This window comes from Falco punctatus (genome assembly GCF_963210335.1).
Source record: "Falco punctatus genome assembly, chromosome: 9".
NCBI lineage: Eukaryota > Metazoa > Chordata > Aves > Falconiformes > Falconidae > Falco > Falco punctatus.
Genome location: NC_137589.1, coordinates 18,323,507 through 18,342,406, shown reverse-complemented (window position 1 = coordinate 18,342,406; position 18,900 = coordinate 18,323,507). Strand labels below are relative to the sequence as shown.

The 18,900-nt window shown below is 41.0% G+C and overlaps 1 protein-coding gene across 3 annotated transcripts in view; it reads left to right on the top strand.

Moving 5' to 3' along the window:
* The window catches only part of DNAJC12 (DnaJ heat shock protein family (Hsp40) member C12), a 40,120-nt gene extending 25,616 nt beyond the window's left edge, over positions 1–14,504 (top strand). The window contains exons 1-6 of one of the 3 annotated variants that reach the window (XM_080401380.1): positions 30–2,848; positions 4,568–4,666; positions 7,643–7,721; positions 10,069–10,208; positions 11,416–11,617; positions 13,395–14,504. In XM_080401380.1, the coding sequence (XP_080257506.1) occupies positions 4,589–4,666; positions 7,643–7,721; positions 10,069–10,208; positions 11,416–11,617; positions 13,395–13,489 (594 nt within the window). In that variant the 5' untranslated portion in view covers positions 30–2,848; positions 4,568–4,588 and the 3' untranslated portion in view covers positions 13,490–14,504. Of the gene's footprint in view, positions 1–29; positions 4,008–4,567; positions 4,667–7,642; positions 7,722–10,068; positions 10,209–11,415; positions 11,618–13,394 lie in introns of those variants that run through there. The other 2 variants (XM_080401379.1, XM_080401381.1) reach the window with 2 other exon arrangements.
* Positions 14,505–18,900: the final 4,396 nt, after the last annotated feature.

Below are 18,900 nucleotides of genomic sequence, written 5' to 3'. Positions count from 1 at the left end.
GGGAGGGGGCGGTGGTGCCGCACGTCACGTCGCGTCACGCGCCGCGCCGCTCGTGCCGGCTCGCTCCTGGCGTGGCGGGGCGCTTTTCCCCGCTCTGCGCGCGCGCCCGCCCCCGCGCCATGGCGGGCTCTCGTCAGCGGGCGGCGCGGCCCTGAGGGGAGCGTCACCGGCCCGCCCGCCGCCGCGGCCCTTCCCCGCTGCGGGGCGGGGGGAGCCCCGGCATTGTGCACCCGGGCCGGCCCCCCCCCGGGTCTCAGCCCGCAGCGCGCTCCGCCGCCGCGGCGCTGCTGGTAAATGGCTGCTGCGGGGTGGCTGCCCGGGCCTCCCCGTAACGGCAGGCGGGGCGCCGGGCAGCGGCCGCGCCTTCCCGAGGGGCGGGCGGTGGTCCCGGCACACGCTCCCGCTGCAGGGCGCCTTGTGGGGCCGGCCCACGGCTGTGCGGGGCCTGGTGAGGGGAAGCCCGCCAGGGGAGACCGGAGCGAGCCCCGCGTGTGTCTTGTGCCGGCCGGGAGCGCTGCCGGGAGCGGCCCCCCGTGCTCTGGAGGCGGAACGGAGCTGAGGGTGGGAGGCATGTGCACGATACAGCTCCTGCCGGGGACGCTGCCGGGCCTGCGGGCTGCCCGCAAGGGATTGCGCCTGGTGGGGATGGATGCTGCCATCTGTTACCGTGGCGCTTGGCCTTCTGGGCTACAGGAATGTTTGGGGAGGGGGAGCCTCAGCACCCATCAGAACAACAGCTGTTTTAAGAACGGGCCCTGTGTAGCGTACGAGAGCGCTGATGGTAAATTGCAAGGGTTGCCATTGGGGTTTGCTCTAGAGGCATTCACAAATTCATTCTGTTTCATATCGGTGTTCCCTGGTGGGATGTGCGCAGCCGGTAGCTGTGGTGGCCTGTGGCTTTCCAGGGATCTCTTCTGTTAAGTAAACTAGAGAGACAATCCTTAGTGGCTGACCTCAATGCTGAACTGTGGACCACCACTTTATAATAAATACAGAGGTAACGTGTGTGGGCATCCTTCAACACAGTGTCGCTTTCTGCCTGGAAGTCTTGTCTGGATAGAACTCTGCCGCTTTCCCAGGACTTCTGCTAAAAAAATTTTGATCAAAATTTCATGGATATAAATGTAAATATTTTGTTTATCGTTATTTCTTAACATCTCAAACTATTTGCAGAATAGTCCTGCTGAATTTTATACAAGTGAATCCCTAAATTTAGTGGCAAGACCAGGATTAGGCAGGTAGAGTTTCTCCCTCGCAGGCCTTGATAACAACAGCTTCTAAAAAAGCTTTGAGTTAAAATTGTTGATATGTGGTTTTTGGCTTCAAAAGGGATTATTTTATTGATAACTGACTTTATAGGTGGAAGATGTATTTGTAAGCAGGTGTGTGTGTGTTATTTTTTCTTTTTCTAGTTCTTTGGGCTATTAAACCCCCCCAAAAAAGATGTATGTGCCATTTCTCACACTAACTAGATGCGAATCAGAACGTTTTTATTATTTTGTGCAAACTTGTAGCCAAGCATTCTTTTTTTCTTGTAGCTGAGGCAAGATGATTTATTAAAAAGCACATGCAAGATGCTTTTGTCAGCATGTAAAGGAGAGGTGTCACTTCAATATTGTTCTGGTGCTTATTTATGTGAAGATTGTGTTCTAAGGAAGAAAATACGTTAAGTGATACAGGTGTATGATCTAAAGCTTTCTGTGAAGGTTTTGGTGAGGAAGTGATTCAAGGATCCTAAACCTGATTCTAATATTGCAAGCATTTGTGCATGTTAATGGCGATGTTGCAGTAGTTACCCCAAAATCGGGAAGTCGGTCTGGTAGTGCTTAGGTCCTCTGCTATTCCTGCAACTCTGAGCACGTGTGGGGACAGGGATGGAGCATGAAATGCAAAACTCACTTGAGCTATATTGTGTCTCAGACTTCTTGGGAGTGTGTACTCTGTCCTTGGGAAGCAAAACAAAGTCAGTTGAGAAGAACTGGTACAGGAAGATTTGATGTATTGGAATAAATTCAAATAGAGATTTCCAGATCTTGGTGTTTTGTTTAAGGAGCCATTTATGACTTTTACAAGTTGATGGTAAACCTCCTGTTATACTGAACCAGAATTTAGTTTTACTCTTGGCTCTAAAAAAGCAAAATTGCTGATAACGTGTTAGGAATGAATAGAAACGTTTTGTTCGTGGTTGAGTACACAGAACAAATACGACATTTCCTCACTTTCAGTACTGTTTGCATGTTCTGAGCAACACTAGCCAAAATGTGTTGACACATAAGCTGTGCCATCTCCTGCACTGCAATTCTCTTTCAAATGAAGTTTATCCTGAAGGCAATCTTTTTTTTTTTTTTCCCTGCATACTGTGTGCAGGTTCTCTTGCTCTCCATTTTTTTTTTAATGCTGCTTTGCTCTGTGAGTTGTCCCGCTGAAGTCAGTAGGAACAGTAAAAGACTGAGTTATTACTCAGTATTTTGTGTCGTGTCCCGTCCCGTCCCCCCCCAAGACATACAGACTGCACCATGGGACCCCTTTTGCCCCAAGCATTGGAAATCTCGGGGTGAGGTGGCAGGGGACAGTCGATAAGTGTGGTCACTGCTGCAGTTTGAATCAAAGCCCTTGTTTATTTGGTCTGAACAGACAAGAGGATAGCAGAGACCAAGGCTTCAGCAAGCAGCTTCCCTGTGAACAAGCAGCTTGCAAGTCTCAGGGCCTTGCCATCTGAATCCCGCTCTTGGACCTGCAGTTCACCTTGCAGCACAGAAACAGCCACTGAAAGATGGAGGGGGAAAAGGGTTAAAGAGCCTTCCCTTTCACCTTACGCAAATATGCAAGAAATACTTGGACATGAAAGGTATGTCAGGAGTGCTGTTGGGAGGAGGGACAGCTGTTTGTTTTTTGTCCTCCCCCAAAGTACAATCTATTTAAATATTTACACGATCTCTTGCTAAAAGGCTTTCTTTTCTTTCCTATACTTTTCTGGTTTATTATTAAGTTATGAATAGGGGAGAGGGAGAGATTTGTAATTGCTAATTCTTCCACTTTGTTGAAAATAGTATCTGTAGTTTTGATTACTCAGAGAGGGATGGTAATTTCACTGAGGCTTGTGCTTTGCTGTTTAATATTGTTCCTTCTTTTCATATACTTTATATCTTTTATGATCTTAATAGGCTCTCTGAACATACAGTAAAAACAGGATGTTTCAGACAATACAACCTTGAAGAGAAAGTGGGATGCTAATATTATATGCAAATCATTTCAGAAGATTGATAGTATAGATTAAATAAAGCACTTGTAAATACAAGCATTATATATTCAGTATTTTGTAAACGGTTTCGAATGGCCGCTAGGTCCTTCACCGATGAACACGCACCTGTTGTAGCCTTGGTCACACCCTATTTATCTGTTCTGTGTAGACTCTCCTACTAGGTCACTGCATCTAAAATTGTAGAACTAGTCAAGGCACCTACTTGGGTTAGTTGAAAGAATCAGCAATATTTAGCGACATGAAAGCATCTTGAATTACAAAGCTTTTGCAAGGGTGGGGAAAATAAAAAAGAGAGCCCCTTAGGGTCCAGAGAAAAGACTTCAGCAAGTTATCAATATTACACCTAGGAAGTAATTTTTAAAAGATCAACAGATGAGAGGAGACACTGCAGTTAAACATGTCTGTGGTCTTTGTTGGATAAGACCTTGATCATTATTCACAGTTCAAAATTAAAGGTATTTCAGCTCAACGTAAAATGAATTTTATAAGGAATGTTCTGCACGCAATGTGGACAAGACATAATTTGGAGGTAGTTTAGCATGAGGATGGCTCTCTAATTTGGCAGTAGGCAGTAAACATCTCATGTTCTCTTTTCACAGTCATAGTTTTGTCAGACATGCAACTGACGTGCAAGAGCTGTTTGTTTTGAAGGATAGCATGCGTGTACCCTAGGTAGCCTTCAAAGAGTAAAGATTCCCCCTTTACTGTTGAAGTGCCTGATAGAGCTCTGCAAGGCTTTGGCAAGGTCAGTACTTCCTCTTCTAAAGTTTGCAGCCCTGTGATCGTTATTTTGGAAATAATCCTTAACTCTTTTCTATAATTACCCATGTAATCCCTTTGTCAACGACTGCAGCGAAACTTGCAATTAAACGTTAAGCAGAAAACACATTTTAGTATCTGTAGGCTCAGGTGGAGGAAAGATTTCAAGTACGTGCCTGATTTTAAGTGGCCGTACATGTGACTGTGTGATCTAAATCTCGGATAGAGCTGGAGTTTAGTTAGGATCCCGAGCTCTTTTCGGTCTGGACATGACCGACAGCTCAATGGTGAAGTGACTTTGGCAACTACAAATCCCAGGGAGCATTGCTACTAGGAGGTTTGTGCAGCGGATTGGCATGCTGCGGGGGCCAATGGCCGGCACTGGATTCAAGAAAATTCATGTGTGTCAGCTGCCGGTATTAAAAAGCACTGCGAGAGCGCTGTAGACCTGAGTGGAAATTGCCTCTCTCTCGGGGCTGCTGCCAAAGCCTTGCGCGAGTTTTGCGTTGATATTATCTTTCACACCCCCTGTGCCTCGGCTTGAAGAAGCCGGCTGGACTAGTCCAGATGGATGAAATTCTGAGCTGCAGACCGGATGACCTGGAAGATTACTACAACTTGCTGGGATGCAATGAACTATCTACGGTAAGAGCCATCCCCACCTCCCCGCCAGGCTGATAACGTTTTGAATGTGCTTGTCTGTCTGCAGGGGAAATTTGAAGCTGTTTATCTCTGCAGGCAGGACTATTTGAAATGCATTGTGAACCTCCTTTCTTGCCACGTTTATCTTCTAGTGGCTCCCTTTGTGAAGCCCAATTTTCTGATCTGTATAGTGATGTTAAGATCCTAGAATAAGACTTGTATTGAAAGTGTCTTATAGGTCAGGATTATGTTATAGATAGAGCTGAAATAATGGTTTATGCATTAGTTTAATTCAAAGTGTGATATGGTTATGAACTGTGAGCCAACTGCATAAATTTGACAACATTCTAATACTACTTTGGAATGTACTTCTGGTTCTAAAAGATTTTAAAAAGTCATTTGAATGCAACTAATAACAATGAATGTTTGTAGCTGTAGATCACTGATAATGCTATTGAGTCTCTCAGGTAAACTGTAAATATTTTTTAAAAACTATTTGTTGGTTGGGAGGATACCCAAAATTAGTATCTTTTTTTCATTCATCACATTCATGATTTTTAAATGCTAATTGTAATGACATTCAGATACTAGTTTTACTGATTCGTTTTGGTAGGAGATACATACTTTATAATGAGATTTAGCTAAGCAATTGTTGAAGGCTTTGTAGCTAAAACTAGTGTTGTTCTTCCTAAAAGTGTCCATATAACGTTGTTTGGATAGTCTGAGCTAGTGGTATGCTAATATTTCTTAATCTAGTTGTTAAATTAACTGGAATTGTTTTGGAAGAGGGGTTTTGGTTACTCTGCTTGATGAGGGATGTATTCAGTGTGGATAAAAGCTGTATTTTGCTCAGTAAATTTAATCAGATGCTCTCATCTGTCCCAGTAGTCAAATGCTGGGAAAATACCTCTGTCTTTCATCATACTAGTAAGCATCTTCAGCCTGTTAGAGAAGCTAATTTAAAGCTTCTCCTGAGGTAACTGCTAAGAAGTCACCCCAGCAGAGGGCGGTGTTAAAGTTTCTGTGTAGGCTTGTTTCGCAGATGCTATTTCACATTTACTACCTCTCCCTAATTCCTTAAGGGCTTAGCAATTAATGAGTAGCTCAAGTACATATGGTAATGATTTTTCAAATTGCTTAAAAATGAAACTAAAAAGATAGAATAAACGCTAATGGGTCCTGAAAAATAATCTTGTCAAGTGTTATTTGTTGAGAGAAGCATTTGACATGGGAGCAGCTAATATCTCAAGTTGACTGAGTGTCATTACTGCCTTCCCTCAGGATGGTGCACACTACTTCTAACATTTAACAGAAATCAGATGCGTTGCCAGTGTTTTGCAATCACATTACTTTGTATATGCAGTCAAGCGTTTGTAGCTGCACAGGCTTCTTTGGGCATATACATGCCATCCCCAGCTGCAGTACTTTCATCTGAGCTGCTGAATATTCCAGCCTTGATCTGACCTGGTTAAGCACAAGGACAAGTAGTCTCAGTTTCTATAGATTTTCCCTATATTCAAGTAAATATCCGTGTTCATTCTTGGCTTCTTATAGAATTGAGCTCATGGGCACCTAGTTCATCTTCAGGTGTGAGAGAAAGAGGGGAGATTTAAACTAAATTCTTCTTCCAAAAACAGTTATTCATATAGAGTAGGTATTGGATACCTTGGATACCATCTCACTGGATATATTATATAAGCTTCATATATTTTGTATAAACTTCCTATAATTTTTTCTTCTGAGTTTTTAATTTAAACTGAAGACTTCCATGCTACCCCTCTGCTACTGTACATATTTTAACTTTAAAGTTCCCCTTTATGTAACTAAGTTTTGGCGATGGTAGCTAGCTATATAGTATTTCAACAAGTTATCTGTACAATGTGCATATTGTTAAGTGTCTTACTGCCTGGAAATATACCACGGTATATCTGTCCTTCTGGAAGAAGTTACCGAGAAGAGTGAAAAGAGTAGAATTCCTAAAATACCTCTGTAGACCACATTTTTCCCAGCATATGACAACAAAATTTGGCCAGCTAGTTCAGTGAACTGGAATTGTATTCTAAAGAAAAAAATCTTATGAGCCTTAATTTTGAAATAAATCATTTAAATTGTATGTAAATATCAGGGTTTGAAGGATGAGGAATTCATATAAACAACCTTTCTAGCATGGGAAAGAATAGCAGCTAATTGATATCTTAGGGCAAACAAATTGTTGTGAAAGCTGAAAATTTGGAAAATCTAAGCTGATGCCCACTCCAGTGGTTTCCTGTATTTTTTTAACTGTTAATATGCCTTTGTTTTTCCAGTGGTTGTAATGCTTTATTGCACTATAAACTGTGTGGGAACTTGTAATAAACTAATATATGCCAATATTCTAATATTGGTTATGAATTTATTCTATGCCAAGCCAACCTTTTTGCACAGCAAATTAACTTGAGAGGAAAAATATGAACTACTAGTTATCTGGCTTTCGTGTATCCAAAATGGAAAAGTCATGTGGTACTGGCCAGATTTCCTGTGAGGGGGATATGGAGAAAGCCCCCCAGTCCCACAGATTGATCTTCAGCAGTACAGAAGGTCTTTGCTTCCTGCAATGAGACTTTGTTAAAACTTAGAGTTGATTAAACAAAGTGAAGAGCAGCTGAAATGATGCATTTTGCCTACGTGGTCAAATGTGAGGAAGGGGTTTTGCAAATATGATCTTTACATGTTTTTCTTAAAGCCAAATTGCCATATTGGATGACTGAGCTTCACAAGAACAAGAATAAGGATGAGTGCCTGGAAAATGAAATTAAATAAGCAGTGTCACTGACAGATGGTTGTTGTTACCTATTTTGCCTGTACTAAAGCTTGTAAAAATGAATAGGAAAAAAAAATCTGTCTGCGTTCTTTGTTGTTCCTCCCAACCCCTTTCAAAAGCAAATTTGAAAATCTTTTCTGTGTGTATTTACTTACTTTGAGTCTCAACGTTCTATTTAGGTTGAACAAATTATTGCAGAATTTAAGATTAAAGCCCTTGAATGTCATCCTGACAAACATCCTGGAAACCCCAAAGCAGGTATGTATTCTTCCCAGAAAACCCCCAAACAGGTATTATGCTCTTCCCTGTTTAAAAACAATCTGTTTTTCTTATATTAACATGACTAAGCTATTAAATTCAGCCTTAAAACTTTATTAAATATACTTTTTTCCCCCCAATATATTTTATCATGTTGTATTGAGCATATTGTCTTTAAATAGCAAGCTTTAATATTCTTTTCTAGCAGTTGCACACTCCTAGGTGATAGAGCAGGAAGACACTTTTTGAGTTATTTTTTTTCCTAGGACTTTCAATTTTTTTTTCTATGATAGAACATCTTTTAATCCAGAAATTATTGATGGCGTGTATCCCTTTCTAGACTGTTGAAGTTGGCCAGCATACTTGCGTCAACGAGTTAATTTGCTTCCATGAAACAAGCCCATCGGGAACACATTAAATGTACTTCAGTTTCTTTTAATGTAACTTAATGACTGGAAATAGAGAAGCCAGCACCACCTGCTTAGCCATCTGTTAGCAGAGCAGCAGCTCACGTTTGCGTTGATGAAAGCGTGCAGTTCATCATACCTGTGATGGCTAAGCAGCCCCTGAGTTGTTTGGAGACAATCTTGCCCCTTCCTATCTATGCAAGATAGCTCTAATCAGTGCCCACCGATGTCAGAATAGTTGATATAATAAAGGTTGTTCTGACCATAATTATGGTCTCCACCAAAAATTTGTTGTAGAATAATTAAATATGCTCCTAATTTTAATTAATGCACACAACTTCCTTTGGATTCCTCGTATATGTTTAACTATAAACTGAACAACACAAGAATAAACCGAACACTATAGCGTACCTACTTGTGTGAGTTTGACCTCATCCACACCCTCCTTCAAGAGAGCAGAGCTGGGAGCTCAGCAGGTGTTAAATGAGACATGCACTCCGGTGCCTTGAGCAGAGCTCTCGGCAGGCCTTGGCTTTCCTTACTGATGTGCCATCCTAGCCTAGAATCAAGAGAGTTGATGGTGGGGAATGTGGGTGTTAAAAGGTGTAATAGGTGGGGTTTTTCACTTTGAGATTCCTTGACAAGGACCCCCCTGAGATTTGGTGTTTGAGAGACAATCTATCACCTATTAACAATGACTTGATCACTAATGTTTAATTTATTCTAAATGACAGCACAAGTAATAGTGAAACCAATGAAATCGACTTTGCAGAAAATTCTGGATATTGCAGCAGGGAAACTTCCAGTGCATGGTCCTGTTCTGTCTGCACCGCCCCAAAGTCCGTCCATCCCTCTGCCCCCAATTAATTGAAACGAAGTAACTCAAAAAGGGAGGCCAAGTGCCAAATGCTGGAGCAGCTTTGTTTGTCAAGAAGAGATAATTTATGCTCCGTTTACCTGAACGTGCCCTATTTACTTTAAATACCTTTTTACAGTACTTTACTGGTGAAAGTTTGTATTTTTTATTTCATCAGCTTAAATCTCAATAAAGACTAATTAAAGTAGACCTTTTATTTGTTAAAAACTAATAACACTAGAAAAAAGGAAACCTAATAGAACTGCCCCTTCAAGCTGTTGTCTGCTGTTTAATTTACAGCTATCAGTTTTGATTAGCATTTGGGCTTAGTTAATTTCAAAAGAAATCTCTCTAATTTGTAAACTGGAATAAATGAATAACAATAATAATAGATCATGGTAACATAGGTGACACATAGATAAAATCTAAGTCTTTATAACCCTTCTACAAACAGTAATATGCAGCTGCATCCTTAGTAACCATTTAATGAAAAATTAACTTGTAGGGGAAAATGAGAGCTCTCATTCATGCAGTCTGGTATTCAAGACAACATTTTAGCATATGTAGAAAACATGCCTAATAAAACACACAAGTTACTTAATTTGAACTATATTTAGATTCCTCTTTTTGCTTGTCTCCCCCACCCACCCACTCATGCCTTCTTGTGCTTTGCTCCGAGTTCCTTGCTGCTGTGGACCTGTGTTCCTTCTAAGCCTTAAATTCTAGTATGATTTCCCTTGTCGAGGTTGTCTGCAGGGGGTGACTTGTGCCTTTTGCCTGCTGTACTTTGTAAGTTTCTCTGAACTTAAATGTACGAGTTTTTGAAGCCAGTAGACAAATGAGCAAGCATTTTAGTCTTCATTTGAAAAGGGTATGAGTTGTCCACCAAAGGTGCTATGACCCTCAAGCCAGCTAGGTCTGTGCAAAGCTGTAAGCAGAACAACCATATACATTTATCACTTAGCTCTTCTGTTTCCTCTACTCTGTTTGCTCTAAGCCATTGTTGGCAGCTCCCCTTTCACAGCTGGATTAATTTCTGTGAAAATGAATATTGGCTTTAGTGTCTTTTTGGTTTGTGTTCTAGTGGAGAACTTCCAGAAGCTACAGCAAGCTAAGGAGATTCTTGCTAATGAAGAGAGTCGAGCACGTTATGATTACTGGCGACGAAGCAAAATTGCCATTCCATTCCAGCAGTGGGAGGCCCTGAGCAATTCTGTGAAAACGGTGGGTGTTAGGTCTAAGTTTGGGCCTTCAGGAGGAGGGGAGGTAGGGCTGGGCCAGAGAAAATGTCGCAGTGAGTGAGGGGATGAGTTACAGCGCTTCTGCTGCACTGGTGGGTTTTGAGGATGGGAATAGTAGAGAGTTATTCCTGCACTAAGCGTGTTAAGGAAATTCAGGAAAAGTTGGAGGGCTACAGAAGCCCATTCACAGAAGGGTTTTAGGCTAGTAGGTTTCGATTGAATTTATCAAGTTGCTGCTTTTACGTGTACTATATGACGTTAAGTAACTTAACTGTTTTGAAATGCTTCAGCACACCTTGCTTTTGTAGGAACCCTTCATTTATTGTCAAAGTTAGATTAAAGCTAGGACCTTTGTATGATATAGTCTTCTTTTGGGATATTGCTTATCAGCTGGGTTTTCATGTCATCTGATTAAATCAAAAGCTAACTGAAAAATCTAGAAGATAGGCTCCTTGGAACTCTGGCTTTCACACAGGTCTTTGGAGACACCCTGCTAGGCTAGTGGGGTGATTTGTGACAGACAGATGTTCTGAGGGTTGGTTTTCCTCCTAATTTTGCTAGTGAGGTAATTTGGTAGTGTGTTCCTAGTAGATCCTAATTCGATAACGTTTAGGTTTTATTTTTTTTCTGCCTTACTAGGGTGAATGACAGTTACAAGTCTATATTACATTTTAAGGCAGGTGAATGTTTCCCTTGCCAATTCTGCCCACACGAGAGGTTTCAGAGCCCCTCCCACTAAAGCATTATGCCTGAGCTTAGATGTTTGCTGGAAGCATCCCATCAAGTTTAGTTCAGTTTCAAACAGAAGTCACCCTACAGACTAATAGTAAATCTTTCCAAATTGTCTTCCTTTCAAAGGGCATCTTGAAGTAAAAGATAGCTTTGAAAATGGATGTTTCCTAAGTCACTCAAGCCCTCTTAAGGTGTCTGAAGTCATGACAGAAGGAACTGGACAGAAGACCTTTAGAATTACTTGGTGCATTTGTACTTTTTGTTGTTCATCCCCACCTCACATAAACTGTCCTCTCACATGCTATTTGCAGTATGTAACCATGCTTTCCCCTATCCTATTGACCTGCAAGCTTCTCTCTAATATGTGCTTATCTTATGATACAAGAAAGAAAAGACAGGTTAATTAAAATCTTTTAAAGCATAGGAATTTGTTCTTTGTTGCTTTTGCATTTCTTTAGTCAATGCACTGGGCTGTCCAAAGTAAGAAGGACCAAATGCTGGAAGCTCCTGACTTGAGTAATAACAGCAACATAACTAATGAGATTTGGACCCAACAGACTGAAAACAATGAAGATGGATTGTCGGATGGGAGCAGGGAGCAAGGAGATGTTGCAATTCCTGATGCGAGACCACAGTCTTCAAAGAATCCAGACTCCCCAAGTAAGTGAAACCAGCAGTTACAGAAAATTTCAGTATCCAGGGGCTGGCCTGAAATGGAGGCTTTTAGTCATAAGAAATTCTTCTCTGGAATAATATGTTTAACTGGTAGCTTTTTTAATGTGGTTTTAGGTTGGGGTTTTGTTTTGGGTTTTATGGTGTTTATTTAATTTTGAAGCTTTCAGACCTTTCTTCCTACCCCATGTTTGTTTGCTTGTTTGCTAGTAAAAGCGCAAAGAAGAAAAAAAGTATTCTTCTCAAACCAAAATAGAAAGTTCAGTTTTGCTGCTATATCAAGATGGAAAAAAAGCAAAAAAGACAATTATTTTCAGCAATTTAAAAAAAAAATATTTAAAAAACCTGTTAAGTATTTAGGTATTCTTTTTTTTTTTTTTTTTTATCCAGCATTCAGTACTTTTGCACAGTTTGCATGTGATGAGTTAATGAGAACTAAAAATTGAGACTGGAAGGCTTCTTCCGTATTTGAATAGATTTTTTTAAAGAATAGTGCAAGCACCAGAATAAATGTGTATTTCAAAAGCTGTCATCTGACCAGTTAGTATTTCCTGGTTTACTCACCACAGTGGCCACCCTCTGTTCTGCTTGATCCTTCAGGAGTTTCATTATCTTAGACTTACGTTATCAGAGAACTATTATTAAATTCCTGTCATTTCTTCCTATCTTGATCAAACAAGAAATGAAGTTGAACGGTGAGGGTAGGAAAACCTAATTTAATTCCAAACATTTGTGGGAATGCAGAAAATATGTAAGAAAATTCTACAAACAAATTTATATGAGGGGTAACTGAAAAGTTTATATTTAAAAGTTACACTTTATTATACTATATGCTATTTTTTGGTAATTAAATCATCACTTTATGCTTTGTAGAACAGTACAGTTTCAAAGTAAAGAAAGCATCATTATGTTCCTCGTAATGGTGAGCTTTCTTTGGAGGCATCTTCTTTCTCATAAGTTTTTTTAGTTTTAATTTCCAGAGATTTCAATGGGAAAAATATCAAACCCATGAAATGCCTGATTTATCCAGTGGGCATATATTTATATTAATGAATATTAGAATGTATTTATTTACCAGGGCCTGTATGCATTAATTGTTCACATTTGATGTTAGGATGGTGATAATACTTCTGGTTTATTCCAGGAAAATGTACTATATTGGATTCCACTTTTAAGCTAGGATATTTTCAGTTCCTGTCTGCTGGTCCGTAAGAATTACAACTCCATGTAGCTATTTCAGCCTGAATAAGAGATTTTAACACTAAGTCTGGTAATAGGTTTCAGCTTCCTGATACAGGAAGATCACATTTTATTATTAACAGCCCATAGAGCATACAAACATAGCACAGGGTCTGAAAAACTCCCTTACTGCCTTGTATGTGCACGGACCATCAGTGCCTTCTCTCCCCACTGCTGCCTTTCACATACTTGAAGATTTATCATGTCACCCTCTACCTGTTCTTCTTCAGATTAAGCAAATGCCATTTGTTCAGTTTTTCTTTCTAAATCCTCTTTTCTGGGCTGCCATGCTCTTGCTGTTCTCCTTTGGACTCTTCCCAGCTGATAAATAACTTGAGTTTGGTGTTTGCTTGAGTTCTTATTCAAACAATGCCAATAATACAGAGGCTGTCCTGGCTAGTCAAGAGCACTGGAAATTACCAATTTTTACTTAATATTTTTTTGCAGAAGATTATCAGGTATTATTTCAGACAACTTAGTTCTATACATGTTTATAATAATTTACTTGCCTTTCTCTTTTTCTCAGGATTTTCAGAGGCAAATTACTGGCACTTGCGTTTCCGCTGGTCAGGGGACGCTCCATCAGACCTTCTGAGGAAATTCAGAAACTATGAGATCTAAAATGTGCAAGAGTGTGCAATCATCTGTTCGACAAGTCAGTATTTTTTTGGTCAGCAGTTACTTGTATTTTGTATTCATTCATTGTGATGTGAATGTTTGAATAAATGTCTGAATACTGATTTGTTGCCACACACTCTCTGAGCATTACAGATCGAGGTCTTTTTGTTTAATAAGCAAACTTTAATAAGCAAAGCTTTTTTCAGTATTAAAGTGATTTTGTGAAATTATCTAACATGTTATGTATTGTATTCTTAAATACTGTGTAGTGAATATTTTTCTCAATTCTGTGATGTTACGAGGAATGTACTCTCAGTAGAACCAAAAGTCAACGTTAAGACTCCAGCATATCATCCTATTCAGTGATGATTTTCCAAAAGTGTATGACAATGAACTTCAAACAAAACTGTGCTTGTTTCTAAACTGTGTACTCTAGTTCTCCATTACTGCAGTGATTTACAATGCACACATGCACAATACTATTACAAATGTAACTTGTTGGAGAATTGTGATCTTAGGATATAGATGAAATAAGAAGGTTCTTATTATCCAAGGTCAAGCACTCCTAAAAATGACTTGCTTTCTATTTTAAGTATGCTTTTTGCTCCAGCTATTTACTTTGGAAGGCAGTTCCAGAACTTCACTTCTCCAGTTTAGCGACTACTTCTTCTAAAGATTTATTGATGGACAACTGATACCCCTTGCATCTGTGCCAGCATTGTTCTGTGGCTTAATAGTAATTTCCCTCCCTGCTCTTGCCTGGTGGACAGGGTCCTGTCGGGTTTTTGTACGGTGAGGAATGAAGAATTGGGGCAGTCAGCGTTCATGTGTACAAAATCTCACGTTAAATGGTTTTGATATTTTGATACAGAATTGTCAAATCCTACATTGTGCTTGTTTATTTTGTATTTTCTTTTTTCTCTGTAAACCTGGCTAAATAGGTCAGGTATCAACATTGTGGTTTTGTGCAGGCAAGTGATTCCATCAGCAACAAATAAAACTGCATGTATCCAGAAAAGGGTTGTTTTCATTTTTAATATTTAAATCCTCTACCCACCACAGACATCCCTTTCGAATTTCTTGTTATTTGTCCCCTCAGTGGGTAAAAGCTTAAGCGATTCCAGTTATGAATCTTGGGCACCTCCATGGAAAGTCTTACCGGAGAACTACAGTCTTCTCTAACATGGCATCAGTGTTACTGCGTCTGTCTCTCCCTGAAGTGACATGTGTGGCTCTGCCGTGCAGGGCTATGATGTGCTGACTGACCTACTATGCTTCTCCTGTTTGCTATAAATCGTAACATGAGTGCCCACCAATGGAACCCTGATAATACGTATTTCTTATTAGCCTCGTTAGTAAATTTATTCTCGTGCCAGTTTTCTTTCCAGGGGCTGATCATGTTAATGCTGGTTGTGTTTGTACCAGTTTATAACAGCTCGAAGTACTGGTGTTCTGCTGATACAGCTACATTGATCCTAGACTTGATGGCATCAGTAGCAATAGCTATTTTTGCAGCACATCTTTTTGCTCATCCAAAGCTCGCTCTTTTGATTCTACGTGCTTGTCCCTTGCATGTTTGGCAGCTGAAAACATTATAGAGATTATTAATTCTCTGCAATATCTGCTAAATGTAATTATAAATTTTCATCTAGTGCATATACTGCTTTCCTTTATATAATGGTATTTGCTCAAGAAAGATTTTCAGTTTGTTTTATAAGGAGGAACTAAAGAATGTCAGCAGAAGAAACTCTAGTTTATGCAAAGGATACAAAAGTAATCGGGTGCAACTTTTGTCTCTGGCAAAAAGATGGAAATGCAACCAGCTAGAGTAATTTGAATCAAACAGCAGCTCAGATCCTCCTCTCCCCATTTCACTTGCTGGTCAAGGTGAAGGGAGGGGGTAGGTAGTTGGGTGGATGATACAGCACCTACCTGGCTGGTTTCCCTCGAGCAGTGGGTATACAATAGACCTTTGAACAGCAAACTCATTTTTCGTATCATTCAAATGGCATGATGTCATTATTAGCCACATATTACATGGTTTGTTTTGGCAAAGCACCTTTAGTTATTTGTTCTGGATGAATAATTGCAGGTATTTGGGAGATCCTTAGCCCAGTGAAAGTTGGTAGCAAAACTTGCGCTTTACAACATACCGGATAGAGATCAGTACTCTCATTTGTATTTGCCCCAGTGAAGGGGACAGACCATTAACTGGTGCTCTAATACACCAGTGCAGACTTTTTCTCTGTAAATGTATGTGTTTAACTTAAAATGGTCCAATTTTCTGTATTTGTCAAATGGAGTTGAATTAACCTGTTCCCAGCAGAGCAAAACCAGGGGCAAGACAAGCAAGAGGAAGCTGTGCAGCCTGTTTTGCTTTTGGGACATCGTAGGTGGGACCTGGCCAGCAAGGACAGTGAACTGGAATAAATGGGCAGCCCAGATCTTCCTCATGTAGAAAAGAAAATAATAAGGACCTGACAAATTAGTCCATGTTAGATTGTTCAGGACCCATCCCCAAGCATAAACTGCTTTTTTTTTTTTAAATACATAGTATTTTTAGACTTTTTTTGCCAGTAGCAGGAAAAGATCCAGCAAATGTCCAGCATGATGTCATCCACAATGACATGGTGCTTTGCCCTCTGCATGGTAAGCACATCACGTACCTCACATGCTTAAATAATCATTGGAGCAGGGGCTGTAAGGTGGATCTCTGAAGGTCTGCATGATGTGATTAAGAGGCAGTAGAGTCAGGGATACAGGGTTTTTCAGTGGCCAACAGAGAACTTGGACTTTCTTTGCAAAGTGGAAACAGCTGCAAAAGGACAGTTGTGGGGGTGGGGAGCAGCAGCAACAAGCCCGGATACTATAAATTAGAAGTAGAGTCTGTGAATCTTAAGTTGGGGGAAGAGAACAGCTATCTGCAAGGGATGGTGAGGTCCCATTTCCTTTCTTCTTCTCTTCCTGTGAGTTGTTTAGGTAGGTAGCAAAGTGTCCTGAACCTTCTGTGTATCTGAGGGGTCTGACCTGGTGTGTGCTCCCATTACACAGCCATGGAACACTGCCATGCTTGAGGGCTTTGTTAGCTCCAGCTCTGAGTCGCTTAGCGTAGCTTGGTATGAAAGTAAACAGGCCTGGGAGGTGAGGCTGGGTCCTGTGGAGTCTGGTCAAAAGTACTGATTAAACTTGGACATTGCTGGACTTGTGAGGACTGATGCAATTTTAGCTGGAAGTTATGAGACAGCAGATGGGAGTGTAGGGGGATGTTGATGATAAAATACGGAGAATAGGGCTGCTTGTTTAATACCGAGTTTCTAGGTCCCTGGAATTGTATTGACCAGTTTTTTAACATCAAAAACAAAGCAACTATTTAGCCAGCTGTTTACAATGAAACTGAACAGCTCGGGGGGGTTCTTGAATTATATAAAATTGATATATGTTTAATTACTGCTGTCATGCTTGTTCTTGTGCAAATGCTGAATATGTAAGATTGAGAACATTCTAGATTTTCACAAACTTGTTGTTTTGCCAGCATTTCCCACATGACAATGTAAAAGTTAAAAGTTGTGATGGTTAATACAGGCAGTATATGACTTAAAGTCTTGGGCTGAGTAATGCTGAATGATAGGTAAGGTTGTTTCCTGAATGCTTGTTTTTCTTTTTAAGTGAGAGAGGGGAAGCAAAAAAACCCCAACAACCCCAAACCAAAAAGATAGCTGCTATATTTCATAATAGAAGCAAGTATCCTGATGATTAAAAGAGATACTGGGCAGCTTTAATTTCCTGAGCATGCACATTGCTATCTTATACTTTCATATCCTGCAATGAGGGACAAGGCTGTGGGAAGGTAAGCAGTGAGGCTGTCGTAAAGCTGATGAAATTACACAGCAAAAGATAAAGCAACTCAGTAAACTGCCAGCCTTTGTCACTGTCAGGTGGGGTGATACTTATCAGTTCGCTTATGCTGGGTATCTTTATTGCAGCCCGGTGTACACGCTGATCCTGCTGTTGTAAGAGTTGCTAAGCGTCTCCCCTGATGGTAGGCACTGGGTATGTTTGTACTTTCATCTTCACTCTCAGTCTCTTCCCCCCTGCCCCCATGTTAATGAAGATGGGGCTCTTCATGTGCTCTGTTTGTCCCAGCTTTGAAGGCCTTGTGGCTGAATCATTACAGTGGTGCACAACACAGACTGGGAACTTTTACACATTCTAGGTCTCTGATGGATATCATAACCTGTTACAGGTGATGGATGCTGGAGAAAATGAGCGTTCTTTCCTCCCTACTCCATCTCCACAGTGGTGTGCTCTTGCTCCCTTCTGGTGGGGCAGTAAGGGAGAGGGGTTACCTCTAGAAAATGAAACATGCTGCCAGTGTTTGGACGGTTTCCAGTCTTGATGTGTGGCGTGGTTCATGGTGCTTTGGGTAAAATGATTTGCTTGTTGCTTTGTCAAAACTGCTTCTTTGAAAATATTGAAGGACTCCTGGCACCAAAGGCAGACTGCTTTTCTAAGGAGATGCAGTTTGACTCTTGGGCATCAGTCTTTACAGAAATTATGTTTACTTTGTCAGGATTGTCAGAGCTGGTCCTTTACTCAAAGGTGATTTCCCTGGAGTCCCCAAATTTATGCTGGGCAGAGGACCGTCAGCTCCTCTTCTTTCTCATGAACAACTTTGAATGATATCGATGGGACAGGGGGAGGGCAGAATAATGAGCAGAAAGGTCCAGAGGGTAAGAGATTGTTCCAGCTGTGGTTGGGCCTGGGCATCTCTGGTGCTTTCTGCTGCTTGCAGTCCTGCCTTTCAAAGGGTCTTAGCGTTCTCCAGGATTCCCATGTCCATCCTTAGCCTGCCACTGCCAAAGGACTAGGCTGCTTGCTTCACTGTGAGTAGCTGATGATAAAAGGAGCCTGGACATCTTCAGTATCTCTTTCCTTAGCTGGCTGGAGGCACCTTGATCCCCGCAGGTGCTGTGCAGTGGGGCTGCACTAGGCTTCAGGAGGAAAATTGCACCAAGTGGCAGAGATAAGGAGCAGAGCCCTGCTGAGCCTGTGTGTACCTTCTTGGAGTCTGGACTCCAGCACCAGCTTCATTACAGCCTTGCTTGCTCTCACTCTCACAGCTGAGGTTTGAAAAGGGAAGCAGATCAGAACAGTAGCGCTTTAACTCTTTGCTACAAAATGGAGATGAGAAGCGATAGAACTCAGGAGGAAAGCAATGAAGCCGCTAGTGCCACTGATGTGTGTGTGTAGCTTTAGTGGGCTGTTTGGCAGTCCGTCCTTACTTTCTTCTGTAATTACAAAAAAGTTACAACCCCCCCTGCCCCTGCAATTAAAACCATATGGTTCTTCCCCTTTAGAGCCTTGGTGGGAACATTTTCATAAATCTTGCTGAAGGGTGAGGGTGGGAAATAACT